Here is a 17630-nt window from a genome sequence, read left to right on the forward strand (position 1 = left end):
GTCTCAAGGGAAAGAGCATGAGTTTTGAAGCTATACAGCACTGGGTTTGATTCCCAGCCCTGCTACAAGCTTGATATATAACCTTCAGCAAATCATTAAACCTCTTTGTCTTTCCTTCCTACTTTTAAAGAGAATTATAGAATATTGTCCATAGTCTCCCAAATCTCTCTTAAGGCACAATTTAGAATTTGGGCTTTCTTCTTTAAAAAAAAAAAATCTTCAAAATCTTCAGATAACTGTAGATTTATACAGTTTTCTCTATAAATATTTTATACCTACAATACAATAACATAACTAGAAAATTAACATGAATACTATCTATCGACTTCATTCAGATTTCACCAGTTTTACATGCACGTATCTGGGTGTCTTTAGTTCTATGCAATTTAGTCAGATTCATGTAACCACAACAGTAAAGGTACAGAACAGTTCCATTACAAGGACTGCCCATGTTACACTTTTACAACCACAGCCCCCTTTCTCCATCAAGGATGTTAAGTTAGTGGGATTATACAGTGTATATATACACATAACCTTTTGAAATTTTCACTCAGCATAATAAACGAGATCGGGCGTGTTCAGGGTGGTATGGCCGTAGACTCACTCAGCATAATAAATTCTCTTGATATATACACAAATTGTTGCATTCATCAGGTAGTTCATTTCTTTTTATTATTGCTGAGCAGTATGTGGTATATATATGGTATATATGGATATACCATGGTTTAACTATTTACCTAATGGAGACATATGGTTTTTTTTCAGTTTTTGTGTATTGTGAATAAAGCTGCTATGTACACTTATGTACAGGTTTTGTTGTTTTTTTTATAGAGATACACCCACACAGAGACAGAGACAACATATAGGTTATGTGAACCTAAATTTTAATTTTTCTGGGATAAATGCCCAAGAGTGCAATTGCTGAATCATAAACAAGTTTACTGTTGTTTAAAAAAAAAACACAAAACTGCTTTATCGCCTGACCTGTGGTGGTGCAGTGGATAGAGAGTCGACCTGGAAGTGCTGAGGTTGCCGGTTCAAAACCCTGGGCTTGCCTGGTCAAGGCACATATGGGAGTTGATGCTTTCTGCTCCTCCCCCCTTCTCTCTCTCTCTCTCTCTCTCTCTCCCCTCTCTATAATGAATAAATAAAATCTTTAAAAGGCGAAAAAAACCAAAAAACAAAAAACCTGCTTTATCAGATATATATACTAACAATATTTTGCTTAATCTTACTATGTTATTTAAAAGTGGTATTGTACTGTATGTATGTAGCTTTACGGGATTTACTTTTTCACCTAATATGAGATTTCCAAGATTTCTCCATGCTGTTGCAGGTACCTGTAGTTTTCATTTTCACTGCTGTATACATACTTCATTTTGAAAATCTCATATTCAATCAATGGTAACACAGGTTAAACCATTTTGTGAACAAGGTGCACCATTTTATGAACGAAGCATCTACATGCAAGTTTCTTTGGGCACATTCCTAGGAACAATGTTGCTGAATTTTAAGGAATTAAAATGTTAAATTTTCAAATGAAATGCCAAACTGTTACCCAAAGTGGTTGTACCAATTCACACTTCCACCAGCAATGTTTGAGTTCCTACTAATCCATGTCCCATCAATCCCTTAGTCTAGTTTGATTTTAGCTTTTTTTTTTAAGTGAGAGAGTGAAAGAAAGACAAGAAGGGAGAGAGATGAGAAGCATCAACTGGTAGTTATGGCTCTTTAGTTGTTCATTGATTGCTTTCTCATATGTGCCTTGACCGGGGCGGGGGTGGGAAGCCTCCAGCTGAGCCAGCGACCCCTCACTCAAGCCCTTGCTCAAACCTGCAACCTAGGGGCATCGAAATCTCTGGTCCTGAGCATCCCAGGTCAATGCTCTAGCCACTGCGCCACTACCTGGTCAGACTAGTTTGACTTGATCTTTACAACACTAGTTCCTCCTCCCTTCCTCCACACTTACTCCTTCAGGACATTTCTTTTTATTGAGATCGTCCTTTGTTACCTTCACTAAAAACGTTTTAGATTTTTTTTTATTCATTTTTAGAGAGAGAGAACAAAAGAACGGGGGTGGGGGAGAGCAGGAAGCATCAACTCTCATTTATGCCTTGACCAGGTAAGCCCAGGGTTTTGAACTGGCGCCCTCAGTGTTCTAGGTCGATGCTTTATCCACTACACCACCAGGTCAGGCCAATAAAAACTTTATGATGTTTATTTTATTGATTTTAGAGAGAGAAAAGGAGGAAGGGAAGGCGGGAGGGAGGGAGGAACATTGATCTGTTCCTGTATATGTCCTGACCAGGGATCAAACCCCTAACCTCTGAGGTTTGGGATGATGCTCTAACCAACTGAATTATCCAGCTAGGGCCATTTTCTTTTTTTTTTTTTTATTTTTTTTTATTTTTTTATTTTTTTACAGAGGCAGAGATAGACAGGGACAGACAGACAGGAACAGAGAGAGATGAGAAGCATCAATCATCAGTTTCTCGTTGCGCGTTGCGACTTCTTAGTTGTTCATTGATTGCTTTCTCACACGTGCCTTGACCGCGGGCCTTCAGCAGACCGAGTAACCCCCTGCTGGAGCCAGCGACCTTGGGTCCAAGCTGGCGAGCTCTTTGCTCAAGCCAGATGAGCCCGCGCGCGACCTCTGGGGTCTCGAACCTGGGTCCTTCCGCATCCCAGTCCGACGCTCTATCCACTGCGCCACCGCCTGGTCAGGCAAGGGCCATTTTCAAAAAAATTTTAGCCTGACCTGTGGTGGCGCAGTGGATAAAGCGTCAACCTAGAAATGCTGAGGTCGCCGGTTCAAAACCCTGGGCTTGCCTGGTCAAGGCACATATGGGAGTTGATGCTTCCAGCGCCTCCCCCCTTCTCTCTCTCTGTCTCTCCTCTCTCTCTCTGTCTCTCCTCTCTCTCTCTCTCTCTCTGTCTCCCCCTCTCCTCGCTAAAATGAATAAATAAAAAAAAAAAATTAAGTTGACAATGTGATCGTAATATTCTTCATCTGTAACATTAAGATAAAAATTCTTTCTGCCTTAACAGAATGGCCAGGAAGAGGGAATTATAAGTAGTATATCTCATGGCACATTACATGCTCTGCAAAGGTTAAATATTTTTTATGATTATTCATATACATTTTGAACTGACTTTTTATATAATGCTTACCCCAAGACATTTGATACTATTCTAAAAATGAGACCATTTTGTCAGTTCTTTCCTGATTGGCTAATGCTTGATCAGTAACCTACACATTTGTACATTTTTATCTTGTAATCAGCCACATCACAGACCACTTTTCCAGGTTAACAATCATGTTACAAGTAGTGATAACTTCTGCCTTTCTTTACTAACATTTTTACTTATACCTGTATTTGGTCTATAATTTCTTTGCAATTCCACTTTCTGGTTTAAATACATCTTCTAGCCCAGTAGAATGAAACAGGAACTCTAGATATACAGTGTGTCTGTAAAGTTATGGTGCACTTTTGACCAGTCACAGGAAAGCAAAAAAGACGATAGAAGTGTGAAATCTGCACCAAATAAAGAAAAACCCTCTCAGTTTCTGTAGGATGATGTGGCAGCATGTGCGCATGCGCAGATGATGACATAACACCATGTATACAGAAGAGCAGCCCACAGTTTTGCCAGTCGAGATGTGGACAGTACAGAGGAAAGTTCAGTGTGTTCTGTGGCTCACTAAATTCAAATCCGTGACCAAAGTGCAAAGTGAGTATCGGCACGTTTATAACGAAGCGCCACCACATAGAAATAACATTACTTGGTGGGATAAGCAGTTGAAGGAAACCGGCAGATGGTGGAGAAACCCTGTTCTGGTAGGCCATCAGTCAGTGATGAGTCTGTAGAGGCTATACGGGATAGCTACCTAAGGAGCCCTAAAAAATCTGTGCGTGAGCCCACACCGAACTGCACTGAATAGGTATGAAACTGGGAGAGTTTTCCTCTTATTTGGTGCAGATTTCACATTTCTATTGTCTTTTGTTGCTTTCCTGTGACCGGTCAAAAGTGCACCATGACTTTACGGACACACTGTATTTTGAAGTTCCAACAGACCCTGTAAATGTTCTCCACTGAGTGCTTTAGAAGACGGATTTCAGAGTATCCTTTCAAGATATTCTAGGGATCGTTAATCTATTGGAATGTTTACTCATTCCTGAGTTATTTATAGTAATTTACATTTTCCTAAATGTAGAAAAGTAGAAAAAGAACAGTGATACACATAAAAGCATTTTATTTTTATTATGTAAACATTTATCACACATTATAAATTATTTTTGTTTCAGAAAACTAGCATAGGTGAACTGAGTCCATGTCTGCAAATATATTTGTCATCACAGTTAACTATCAATTTGGCTAATACAGAAAGAAGTCTATGGTCAAAACCTAAATCCCTTAGACTTGTGTTGATATTTTTCCATTTTGCAATGAAGATGAATATCCATTCATCAAATATTTAGTAAGAGGCCACTCTGTGTGGCACTCTTCAAAGAACAGGAGATATAGTGGTAAAGCAGACAAAAGATCTCTGCCCCCTGGTGCAGGTGACATTCTAGCTGTGAAGAAGGGGTAGTCAACAAAAATGTAACTACGATATATGATGCATCAGATGCTGATAAGTGCAAAGTAAAGTAAAGCTGGGAAAAGGACAGAGAGCTATGTAAATAGTGAAGGAAGAGTGGTCTAGGTCTTGTGGCATCTCTTTGGAAATAGGCAGAGGTGCCGCAGTCACAGACCCAAATGCTAGGCTCTGTGTGCATTGTGGGCTTCCTTTTTCTGTATCTTCGAGTTATCATATTGACTCCCATTAGCTAGCACTCTGATATGTTCAAGTGGTTTTTACAATATTCTGTCCAAGTAGTACAAAATATTTTAAGTGCAATTTGTTGCAGAGACTACAGTGGAGGGGTGGAGAGGGTTAGGTGTGTGGATCCTGACTCAAACTGACTTCAAATCCTAGTTATGTTATTTACTAATTTTGTTACCTTGGGCAATTTAATTTCTGTATGCATGGTTCCCTCATCTGTAAAAGTGAGAATAATAAGAGTAACTCCCTTATATTTATAGTATTGTTGTAAAGACTAAATATTGATGTTAAGTGCTCAGACCAGTGCCAGGCACAGTTAAGTGTTAGCTATATTTTTCTTATATGTAACCTAATCAGAGTTTAAATACTACTACTCTGCCTTATCAGTCTCATACTTCTTTGCAGTTGGTTACCTTCACTACAGTCTCTTTTCTGGATCATTCAAAAATACCTTAAAAGCTGAACTCAACATATATCAAGATTTATCCATGCTATGAAGTATATATAGATAGTCTGTTCTCTCAAACAAGCATTACCTTAATCCCATTTCTCCAATTAAAATGTTTGATTAAAAAAAAGACAAAAAAACCTATGTTAAAAAAATTGAAGAGCACTCTTTTCAAACCTTGATATTATTCCGTACCATGTATTCACAACTAGAGGAAAACTGTGGTGACAAGTTATTATTTAATGTTTACAGGTCAAAGGGAACTGTGCTAGGGCTTTTATACACATGAATCCTCAAAACTCACCATCCCACTTTACAGTTGAGGTTACTGAGGTTCAGAATGTTTCCCAAGAGTAGATAACTAATTAAGGGTCAGAATTTTGAGCTCAAAGCAACAGCTTTAAGTCCTAAAGTTTATTTTAAGCCTCACAAAGTTTACTTGGACTAATTAGATTTCAGGAAATAAAGAGTACCAAGTCAACCTTTACCACTTAAGTCTGACATTTCTAAATCTGCATGTACTTGCTTTCAAATTCAAACAGCTGGTGTTTGCTATATGAAAGACAATATGAAAAATATAAAAAGCATTCCTTGCTCTCAAAAAGCTTGCCAGAAGAACACAATGAACAGTAATGCTTCAAACAATCCAACTGTGTTACAGAACAGCAAAACACTGAGTTGGAAATGTAAGCACTTCAAATATTCCTATTCTTGACCATTGTGTGCTTTATGTTTTTAAAAGACCCCTTACCAATAATGGGAGATAGAGGAACAAAGAGTGAGAAAAATTTTCGTAACAATCTGTCTATTACAGCAACCTTGCCAGAGTCCAACTAGTCATCCAGTGTTGAAGGTGTTGAAGACTGAATTTTTACTTAATAAAACTTACAAAGCGTAAGAAATACATATTAAAACAACGTTTCAACCAGAAGTGAGGCCAAAACAGACTTGGCTTTAGGGAGAAATCAGAGGTAATTGCCCGGTGCAGAGGAGAAGCGCTCCTCTACCGACGTCAGAGAACAAAGACTACTATTCCTAATCTATTTCACTATTGAAGCAAAAAGCAAAAAAACAAAAATAAAAAGACCAAGACTTTTGTGCAGGTACAAGCATTGTACAACTTCCTCAATTTTTGTCCGTTTCGTTGGGGAATGTCATGCAACCGCCCTTTACCTCGCTCTACCTCATTTTACTGTCTCTAGGGTTATCTTCCCGCTTCCTGAATGATAGTGAACACATGTTGTAAAAGAAAGGGGTCCAACCTGCCAACTCTGCAAACAATTACTATCTCACGTGCAGAACTCACAAATCTAATTCGGAAAACCTTAAGCGTCGATTCCCACAGGTTGCTCCTGCCTCGGAGGAACTTAAGCTCCAGTTACCGCTGAGTCCGACCCGGCCCCAGCGACCGACCGCAGCGCGCTGGACGAGGCGCTCCAGCCTCACCCCATCTCACCTCCGCCCTCCCTCTCACGGTCCCTCCCCGTTCAGGCTGTCTTCACTTCCCACACTCTCAGTGGAGGCGCCTACCGCCACCCGCAGTCAAAAAAGCTTTCCATTTGGGGGAAGGAGAAGATAAAGGTTCATTTCTGGAAGAATCTGAGTACTCGGAGCGTGGGGCAGTTACAAGAGGTGGGAGGGGGAAGAGTCGGCAGGGGGCGGGGGCTTAGCATACTATCCATCAACATCTGCGCGCTAAGAGATCGCCAAGGCCCCTTCGGGCCTCTACTGCACCCTAGACAGTCTCCTTCGCACCATGAGCTGGGATGAGAATATGATTTCCAGGTTCCTGAAGATGAGTGTGAGTTGAGAAAGGGATTTCACGACTGCCTCGGTCCCCGGGGGGGCGGGAAGCGAAAGGAACAAAGCCGCTGCCACCCATGCTCCTGGGTGGCGGGGCGACCCAGAAGGACCCGGAAAGCCCGCTTACCTGCTGTCAGCAACTGCATAGCGTGAGTGAAGGACGGATCGAGCGAGTCTTTCTCGGCCATGAGTTCGGGCAGGTACTTGTTCTCCGGCTCCATCTTTACGGAGGCAGTGGCTGAGGGGGGCAGCAGAGGGGTCGGCGCCGGACCGCCCACTGTCGCGTCCGGACCCGTGGCCGAGGGCGGCAGCAGCGGTGGCGGCTGCGTGGCGGGAGAGGCCCGGGCTGCTCCCCGGGACCCCCCTCCGCCTCCCCGGGACCGGTGAGGGAGCGGTGGCTGCCGAGACGGCGTCTGACGCACGGAGGGGTGGGCACCTGAGGGGTCCATGGAGCCGCTGCGGCCCGAAGACCGGCTCATGCGTGCGGCGGGGTCGTCCCGGCGCTGCATTGGGCAGGATGTACAATCGAGGAATCGAGAAAACGACGCGGCAGCGGCAGAGGCCCCAGCGGCGGTTGGCGGGGGTGGAAGAGACGGAGCGACCGAAGCCGACCCGACCGACCCAGCGAAAGAGAGCACCGGAAATGAGGCGGCGCGCGTGCGCAGCCACTTGCCGGCACCGCCCTTGGGTCTCTCCGTGGAGAACAAAGTCCCTAGTCGGGCCACTGCGCGTGCGCACCGCCGCGCATCCCGGAGAAGTCGCCTCCCCGCTCCCCTTTTCCCTCCGAGGCCGCCAGGCTGGAGCGTTGTGCGCGCGCGCGGGTGGCCGCGGGCTTCCTTCGTTTTCTTTCCCACGTGACTCAGCGCTAGCGGGACACGTGTCTCCTCCCCCAATGCGCGGAGGGGGCGGGGGCTGTGGAATGTCTTTGTCTGCGCGCTGGCCCGTAGTGTACACCCGGCGGGAGACATGTTACTTGCGGGGCCACGCCCCCTCCAACGGCTGAGCCTCCGAGAAGGGGAAGCGAAGTCACTGAATTATGGAAGTAAAAGGAGACAGGCTTTGAGGATGCGGGGAGGAGGAGGGTGCGGGTGGGGGCGGGAAAGAAGAGAGAATTGCGGTTATCTGGGCAGGAAGACAGTAGGGAGAGAGACTGCCTGACGGAAAAGTGAAGAGACAGAGCACAGGGGAATCTAGGGGTGAAGAAGGAACACAGCTAAGGGAGAGTCTAAGGGAAGGGTGAGTGGTGCAGATGGGCAAGGGAAGCTTGGAGGAAGAAATTGGGGAAGGCGGGGCAGTGGGAAGACAAGGCTATTGGAAGATTGAAATAAGAAATTTCCCCACAAAATAGTGAGGTAGAGGCTAGGTCCTTTATCATGGTTGCATCATTTGGGGTGACTCCTATTGATGTGAGTGCTAATCCTCCTACCTCTATTGTGCCCTTCTGAATGGATTATTCCACGCTTGTTCAGAGAGACCCTCACCACTGCTCTCAAGACCAAGGTATATAATGGACAGTTTTGCACATAATACTCATTCTAGGTGCTGTATGTACAAATTCACAAAAGTGGTGCCTTCTCTAACCTTCCACAGATTTTTGCTTCCCCTATTCAAAGCACTTCCATCCCTTTTCCTTCTGGATCGGTTTCCCAAATATGTACATATTTTTCAAAAGTAGTTATAGAAATTGCCTTCTGGGTGTCTGGAAACTTGATTTTTGGATCTGAAACTTAGACAGTTTCAAGTAGGAAACATTAAGGCAGGCCTGGCTACATACTTGTGGGTGGGGGGAGAGAACTCACCCACAAAAATTAGAACAAAATACAACTCCATAAATTATCTCATATATACTGCTCACAAAAATTAGGGAATATTTCAAAATGAATATGAATCGATAAGCATTCGATTTTTTTTTAACATTTTGTTTTTTATTTATTGATTTTTTTAGAGAGAGAGGAGTGAGAGAGAGAGACAGAGAGAGAGAGAGAAGGGGGAGGAGCAGGAAGCATCAACTCCCATATGTGCCTTGACCAGGCAAGCCCAAGGTTTTGAACCGGCGACCTCAGTGTTCCAGGTCGACGCTTTATCCCACTGCGCCACCATAGGTCAGGCCACATTCGATTTTTTTTATTAAACAAGAACATCAGAAAAGCAAATGACAAGTCAAAGAAAGTTGTTCAATTATGCAAATGAGGTGCAAAGCTAACTTATTTCATTGGTGAAAATGCACTATACAAAAGGCTGAAAGTACTGGAGTATCTGCATGTTCCCTGATCCCCTAATTTTTATGAACAGTGTATTATACAGATACGGTTCCAGTGCCTGGTGCAGTACTTTACTTTGAGGTCACAAAGGTAGCTTATAGCAAAGTAAGAGAATAAAAATGTTTTAAATAATTGTAATGAAAAACTGTAATGTGACAAGTGCAAAAAGATAAGCGAATATTAAGAGATTGTAGTTCAAAGCACAAGGTAGATTTCAGACAGTGGCGAATGAGTTTCAGGCAAAGGGAAGTGTGAATAAATGAGCAGAGATGAGCCTGTCAGAGATGCGTTTGAGGACTGTGAAGAAATAGGTGGGTTGAAACAGGAAATGCATGCAGGAGGGGAAAGTGGGCAAAAAAGATTTATAGCTCCCCTGCAATTCATTTCTGGGGCTGTCCTTGAAAATTCTGCTTGGGTGGTGGTGTTACAAATGGTTGAAATGTCCTTGCTCTGTAATGAGATGCCCAGATGGAGGTACCCTGAGCTGAGCCTAATAAAACTTTGATAAAGAAGTGTCTGAGAAGGAGCTGGGAGTGATATCTGTGGGTTTCTAGACTAGAATCAACATTCGTACAGGATGGCTGCCAAACCTTAACTTAATTGCTCTGAGAGTTGAGTTGAGGGAAGGTTTGAACCCTTCTTTCTGGCGAGATACACAAAACAATCTCTGAAGTAATGGTTGTGTGGGAGCAGTGTCCTTATCTGGTACACACGCACCAGCTTTCCACTTTGGAAGGAGGGTGGAAGTGGTTAGGGGTGGGGAACCTTTCCCAGGGGCAGGAAAGAGTAATTCCAGCCCCAAAAGCCTAGAAGTCTGTAGGTATTTCATTTTGTGTTGACACGGTATGCTGTCTCAACCCACTGACTTTGGAATGAAACAAATTCAAATCCAGCAATGCCTTGTCCTTGCTGTGTGTCATTGGGAAAACCACAACCTGTCTGAGCCTAGTGTCCTCCTTTGTAAAATGGAGGTAATGACATCTACCTTGCCCAATTGCTGTGAATGTAAACAAATACCAGTATAAACCTCCCGACAGTAGGGCTTGTAAGCAGAAATAATAATAATTATTATGCCATTTAAAGACTACTGAAGAGGTTTGGGGTGCTCACGTTGGCTGTGGATCTAAAAGGCCTGTTCTCTAATTTCTCTCATTTTCACTGACTATAGCTAGACTTTGTTTTGGAGCAGGAAATTTCCAAAAAGACTTTCTTGTACCCTATTCCCTCCCGTAATCCAGTTATTATGGCATAGGGTGAGAGCATAGTGATTCAGATGGAGTTAGAGACGAAACTAGCTCTTCCATTACTTAACCTTTCTGGCCTTTGCTTCCTTCTCCTAAAGAAAACAGGGCTCATAACAATAGCTACCTCAAGGCTGATAGGATTAAAAAAGAGCACGTCTGTAAAGCACTTAGCACTGGGGCTAGCAATTAGTACGTGCTTGATAAGCGATAAGAGGTTATTGTTATTATTACTACACAGGCACCGAGTACCTTATTTCAGACTTTCACTTTCATGAGTCCCTAATGTGCAGCTAGAAAGGATGTAGGTTTTCCTGACCTGTGTGATCAGCCTGGGTCTCCATCTGCCTCCATTGCTTCGCAACCAGTTCCCGGGAGAAGAGCTCTAGCCCTGGCAGGTGAGTTGCTCATTCAAGAGAAACTACAGTTCATCTGTTCAATCTTAAACATCTTCTTAGTGCCAAATATGTGGAGGTTGGAGAAGGACACAGGGAGACTGAGATTCAACATTTTAAAGTGTTTTTCTAAGATTTTTTAAATTACAAAAATATATACTTTTATCTTTAAGAAAAATCCAACCATAATCAAGGCATAAAGTGAAAAGTAAAATTCCCCCAAAACTTTACCCATTCACTTGACTACTGTTCTTTAAAGATATTCACCATTCAGTGGTTGCTTGTTTAGCCTTCCAGACATTTTAACACATCTATATGCAAGTTATCCTTTTTGTTTTAAACACAAACTGTAGCATTCTATACAGTTTTTTTCTTTTCTTTTTTTTAAAATTGATTTTAGAGAAAGGGAGAGGAAGGAAAAGAGAGAAAGAGAAACAGATTTGTTTTTTCACTTATTTACACATTCGTTAATTTTGTGTGTGCCCTGACTGGGGATCAAACCTGCACCGTTGGCATATTGGGATGACACTTCAACTGAGCTACCCAGTCAGGGCCAGACTTGTTTTTAAATGAAATATTCTGGTGATCTTTCTTTGTCAGTATATACAAGTCCACCTTATTTTTATTGTGTTCTTTTAGCCAGTTCACTTCTGATAGAAATATAGGTTGCTTCCAGCTTTTCAGTATTACGAACCATACTGCAATAAGCATCACTGTACAGGCCATCTTCGTGGTTAATCAATATACCTGTGGGATAATTCCTAAAAATGGCATAAAAAGGCTGCAGTATGCTGTAGGGTGGGCAGCATCCTCCTCTCAATTCTGGTTACTGTCTTTCTATCTTTTTAGTCTTCATCAGCGTGGTAACTGAAATGGCATGAAATTCAATGTGGAGTAAGAGAGTCCATGTCCTCAAGAAGCTCACTGTTTGGTCAAGGTGACAAATATGTAAACCGAAAGTTACCATGTGGTAGTGTAAAAAGTGTTAAAATAGAGCATTGTACAAATTGCTGTGGGAATGAATACACAAGGAGTGGCTGACCAAATCTGACATGAATTAGGGAAGTTGGATCTTTGAGAAGTTACCAGGTAGAGTGTATGTGCGTGGGGGGGGGGGGGGGGCGGCGCATTTAAATGTTGGGAGTTTAGCAGAACCTGATTCTGTGCCTGTACTCCCTCCTCCAGATCAGGACTCTAGAATTTAGATCTCTAGCCCAAACTTCCTAGTTCCAAATCCAGATAGCTGGTGCATCCCTGGTGTCTCCCTTTGGATGTCTCAGAGGCCCTCAAACTCAACATGTCCCTAATCAGAATTCAAACTGCAGCCACTAGCTAGCAGTGCTGCTTCAGGGCTCAGATGACTTAATGTAGCTCAGGGCTTTGGATCAGCTCCTCTTTCAGGATCCAGGCCTAATCCAGCACCTTGAAAGCACCTGGGCCAGCAAAACTCAAGGAGGCATTCACTTTCAGGGCCGTTCTCCTTGCCTGCCTCAGTAGTCACAAACTGCTATTAGCAGTCTCACAGAAAGGCACCTTTGGTGGTGTGGGCAAGGATGGAGCGGAGCAGGACAGGGCTGGTGTGTGCAATGTCTTGGCCCCACTGCCTTGTCTTACAGCCCCATGTGAAAAGTCCCTAGAAGCGTCCTAAAAATATGGAAGGGGACTTTTCAGGGATAGTAACATGAACTCAGGATGATTAATTAGTGTTCATGTGGGTTTTTTGTTTTGATTTTTGAACTCCACAGGCTGGTAAGCCTGCATGATATTTGGATTATAATAATCTTTTTTTCCTGCCTGTCCTCCCAACCAGAAGATGAGTGGCTGTGGGCAAGAGATACATCTGTCTTTGTACAGAGAGACTGTAACAACAGAGCAGGTGTTGGATAAATATACGTTGATCAAGTAAATATCAGGAAAATAATTAAACTCTCATTCTCTCTGTTGCCTTTACCACTGACTTGCTTCTCCTTCAGTGTCCCCCATCTTAGGAACACTACCCCCAACTTATTGCATAGTTGGAAATCTGGCACTCACCCTTCTCTCCACTGCCTCAATGCTCTATCCCCACCACATGCAATCTCTGTCTAAATCCAATTGTTCACTTAATAAATATTGCAAAACCCATTCTTGTTTCTCTATTTCCACTACTTCTGCATCCATCTAAGTTGCCATAATACCTCACCTGAACTTCTGCTGCCTCTGAACTGGTCTCCTGCTTCAGCACTCTTTCTCTAGTTTCTACCCAGAAGCCAGCAAAACATTTTCAAAATGCAAATCTGAGCATGTCTGCCTGCCTGTTTATTTCTCTTACACAATATCACACACACACACCCTTGTTAAACCTTTTCAGTGCCTCCCATTGCCCCTAGGATAAAGACCAAAACCCTTATTATGCCTGACTGAGCTCTGCCTGCATGGCTAGCCCTGCCAGGTTTTCCTGCCTCATCCATGCCTTTCTCCTTAGTTCCTGTCTTGGCAACCCTGGCCCTTTTCAGTTCCTCAAACAAGCCAGACTCTTGTCTCCCGCAGACTACACACTTTCTAGTTCCCTTGCCTAAAACTCCAATCACTGCTCCCTTCTCCCTAACCCAGCCCCTCCCTGCCCCAGCACCTCTTTTCCTTACTGTTAATTCCTACACATCCTTCAGATATAGTATATGAAAATGTCTCTTCTTCAGGGAAGCTTTCCAGATCCCTAGGGCAGTTCAGCTTAGCTCTCATTGTTATATGCTCTCATGGCTCATTCCTAACACCTATCGCTTTTAAAATTCACTCCTTTGTGTCATTATTTGAGATGATGTCACTAGAGTAGAGAAGGAAATCAGGGGCTCACAGGCCATATTTGGCCTGTGTATATGTTTTAATTGAGCCTGACTGGTGATGGTCCAGTGGATAGAGCATCAACCATGAATACTGAGATCCCCAGTTAGAAACCCTGAGGTCACCAGCTTGAGCATGGGGTTGCCAGCTAGAGTGTGGGGTCACCAGCTTGAGTGCAGGATCATCGACATGACCTCAAGGTCATTTGCTCAAACCCAAAGGTCATTGGCTTGAGCCCAAGGTCGCTGGCTTGACCAAGGGGTCACTGGCTTGGCTTGAGCCCCCCAGTCAGTACACATATGAGAAGCAATCAATGAACAACAAAGTGTTGCAACTGAGTTGATGCTTCTCATCTCTCTCCTCCCTGTCTCTCCCTTCCTGTCTTTCTCTCTTTAAAAAAAAAATTTTTTTTTTTGGAAATTGTTACCAGTACTTAAACATTGAGAGAGTTCACATTTTATTTTATTATATTATATTTATTTTTGGAGATTTCACATTTTAAAAAAATTCTGGATTTTTAGTTTTTTCTAGAAACATCAGATGTTCTAGGAAGACTGGGGTCATATTCCTTCAAGTAATTAGGCTCTGCCTTTAGCTGGCACTGCCAGTAATTTCCCAGTTATTTTTGCTGTCAGCATAACTCTTTAAGCGTTTGAGTTAGTGCCTCAGTCCTAGAGGGATCATTCTGGTGGTGGAATGCGAGAAGAGATTGGAGTGGGTGGGGAAGGGCAATGGCAGCTGGAGGAACCCAGAGAGAGAAGCGAGTTCACATTCAAGTTGGAGACCCCAGACCCAAGAGATACTACATCTGGACTTGGTTGGGCCCAGGCTTGGGTTGGGGGAAGGGAATAAGTTTTAGTATCTAGGACTCCTCTTCTAATATGAGAAGGAAGCTTTGTTTAGACTAAAGAGAAGTAAAAGGAAAACATGAAATGTGCTGCAATCTTGGCTGATCTGAGAGTAAAAAATGGAAACTTTAGGATTTCAGCAAAATAAATGTTCTTCTGGGCTCATCACCTTTGCCCTCTCCATGTCTCAGAGAGGTAAAAGGTGAATAAGACCATGGTCCTTACTGTAGAGGAAACTAACAATTTTTTGGTACAAGAAGACATTTAAATAACTAAATACAATACACGATATGTGCTAAATAATAGAATAGACTCAATTCATTCAACAAGTATGTTTTAAGTACCTGCCATGTACCAGATACTCTGCTAGGTGCTGAGGATATAGTCATAAAGCAGGCAGACATGGTCTCTGTCTTCATAGAGCTTATAGCTAGCTGGTTTGGGAGATCAGAGGATGATGTAATGAATTCTGGAGAAGGTTTATATTGATGGGAATTCTGGAAGGCAAACATTTGAGCTGGGCCTGAAGAGAAGAATAAAATTATATTAGGGCTTGGGTAGGAATATAGAAGTTTTATTTTAATTAGAGGAAAGAGCAGGATGTGTGAGATGTTTGAGCAATAGTGAAATACTGGGTTGGAATGATGTTTTGTTTTTGTTTTTTGAAAAGAAGCAGAATTTTTAGATTCTTAAGTTGCTTTTCAATCTAAATACCATTGGATTTTTTTTTTTTTTTTTTTACAGAGGCAGAGATAGACAGGGACAAACACACAGGAACGGAGAGAGATGAGAAGCATCAATCATCAGTTTCTCATTGCGCGTTGCGACTTCTTAGTTGTTCATTGATTGCGTTCTCACATGTGCCTTGACCGCGGGCCTTCAGCAGACCGAGTAACCCCCTGCTGGAGCCAGCGACCTTGGGTCCAAGCTGGTGAGCTCTTTGCTCAAGCCAGATGAGCCCGCGCTCAAGCTGGCGACCTCGGGGTCTCGAACCTGGGTCCTTCCACATCCCAGTCCGACGCTCCATCCACTGCGCCACCGCCTGGTCAGGCTAAATACCATTGGATTTTTAAAATAGAAGTTGAGGCCCTGGCCGGTTGGCTCAGGGGTAGAGCGTGGCCTGGCGTGCAGGAGTCCTGGGTTCAATTCCCGGCCAGGGCACACAGGAGAAGTGCCCATCTGCTTCTCCACCCCTCCCCCTCTCCTTCCTCTCTATCTCTCTCTTTCCCTCCCACAGCCGAGGCTCCATTGGAGTAAAGTTGGCCCGGGCGCTGGGGATGGCTCTATGGCCTCTGCCTTAGGCGCTGGAGTGGCTCTGGTCGCAACAGAGCGACCCCCTGGATGGGCAGAGCATTGCCCCCTGGGGGGTGTGCCGGGTGGATCCCGGTTGGGCGCATGCGGGAGTCTGTCTGACGGCCTCCCTGTTTCTGGCTTCGGAAAAATACAAAAAAAAAAAAAAAAAAAAAAGAACTATTTTAAATATAACTAAAATGAGAAACCAATTCACAGGTGAAACACTATTGCCACAGTGTATAAAGTTTCACTGTAAAATAAGGGAATCTGTTTATTTTTATTTTGTCTAAAATTTTTATTTATTTATTCATTTTAGAGAAGAGAGAGTGAGAGTGAGAGAGAGAAAGGAGGAGAAGCAAGAAGCATCAACTCCCATATGTGCCTTGACCAGGCAAGCCCAGGGTTTTGAACTGGTGACCTCAGCGTTCCAGGTCAACGCTTTATCCACTGCGCCACCACAGGTCAGGCAAGGGAATCTGTTTAAATCAACACAATACTCCAGAACTTACACATTGAAATGATTTTTAGATTCCTTTTTTTCAAATTATTTTTAGAGCCTAAAGTCCTTTCTTTAGATTATTATCAAAGGTGGTAATTTTTTATTCTTGAGGGTGAATTTAATTTTGGAAAACATATTTTAGGGCTGAAGTTAGTGAATAAGGTAGAAATCAAATTGGGGAGAAAAAGAATTAGTTGTGACTACAGACTAGTATATTTTATTTTTTTAAAGGTTTTATTTATTTTACAGAGAGAGGAGAGAGGAGTAGTGGAGTGAGAAGTATCAACTCATAGTTGCTTCACTTTAGTTGTTCGTTGATAGCTTCTCATATGTGCCTTGACTGGGCAAGTCCAGGGTCTCGAACCAGGAACCTCAGTCTTCCAGGTCAATGCTTTATCCACTGTGCCATCACAGGTCAGGCCTTGTGTAACTTTTAAAGTGATCCTGAAGTCAATTCTAAAAGATGAGGTCCCAAAATACTTTTTTTTTTCCTTTTCTTTTCTTTACAGGGACAGAGAGAAAGAGAGTCAGAGAGAGGGATAGATAGGGACAGACAGACAGGAACGGAGAGAGATGAGAAGCATCAATCATCAGTTTTTTGTTGCGATACCTTAGTTGTTTATTGATTGCTTTCTCATATGTGCCTTGACCGCGGGCCTTCAGCAGACCGAGTAACCCCTTGCTTGAGCCAGTGACATTGGGTCCAAGCTGGTGAGCATTTTTTATTTTGCTCAAGCCAGATGAGCTCACACTCAAGCTGGTGACCTCAGGGTCTCGAACCTGGGTCCTTGGCATCCCAGTCCAATGCTCTATCCACTGAGCCACCACCTGGTCAGGCCCAAAATACTTTTGAGCAATGGTGACCCTGTCCCAACAAGAGTGGACACATCCACTCAAATCTGCAAGGACTGCACCTGTTTTATTCATGCATTCATTCATTTATTAATTCATTCAACAAATATTTATTAAATACCTAATATTTATTGATTGATTTTAGACAGAGAGAGGAAGAAAGAGAGAGAGAGAAACATTCATATGTTGTTCCTCTTTGTTGTGCACTCATTGGTTGCTTCCCGTATGTGCCCTGACCGGGAATGGAACCCACAACCTTGTCGTTTTGGGATGATGCTCTGACTGAGCTAACTGGCCAGGGCCTATTAAATACCTAATAGATGCCAGGCATTGTTTTGGATG

At 43.2% G+C, this 17630-nt stretch overlaps 1 protein-coding gene across 3 annotated transcripts in view; it reads right to left on the reverse strand.

Moving 5' to 3' along the window:
- KHDRBS1 (KH RNA binding domain containing, signal transduction associated 1) overlaps positions 1-7862 on the reverse strand; it is a 42918-nt gene extending 35056 nt beyond the window's left edge. For all 3 annotated transcript variants that reach the window (XR_010730476.1, XR_010730477.1, XM_066269802.1), the window contains exon 1: positions 7207-7862. Coding sequence is in view for 1 of the 3 variants with exons in the window: in XM_066269802.1 (XP_066125899.1) it covers positions 7207-7588 (382 nt within the window). In the remaining 2 variants the exon portion in view is untranslated. The remainder of the gene's footprint in view (positions 1-7206) is intronic.
- Between the last annotated feature and the right edge of the window lie 9768 nt (positions 7863-17630).

This window comes from Saccopteryx bilineata, chromosome 3 (genome assembly GCF_036850765.1).
Source record: "Saccopteryx bilineata isolate mSacBil1 chromosome 3, mSacBil1_pri_phased_curated, whole genome shotgun sequence".
Classification (NCBI taxonomy): Eukaryota; Metazoa; Chordata; class Mammalia; order Chiroptera; family Emballonuridae; genus Saccopteryx; species Saccopteryx bilineata.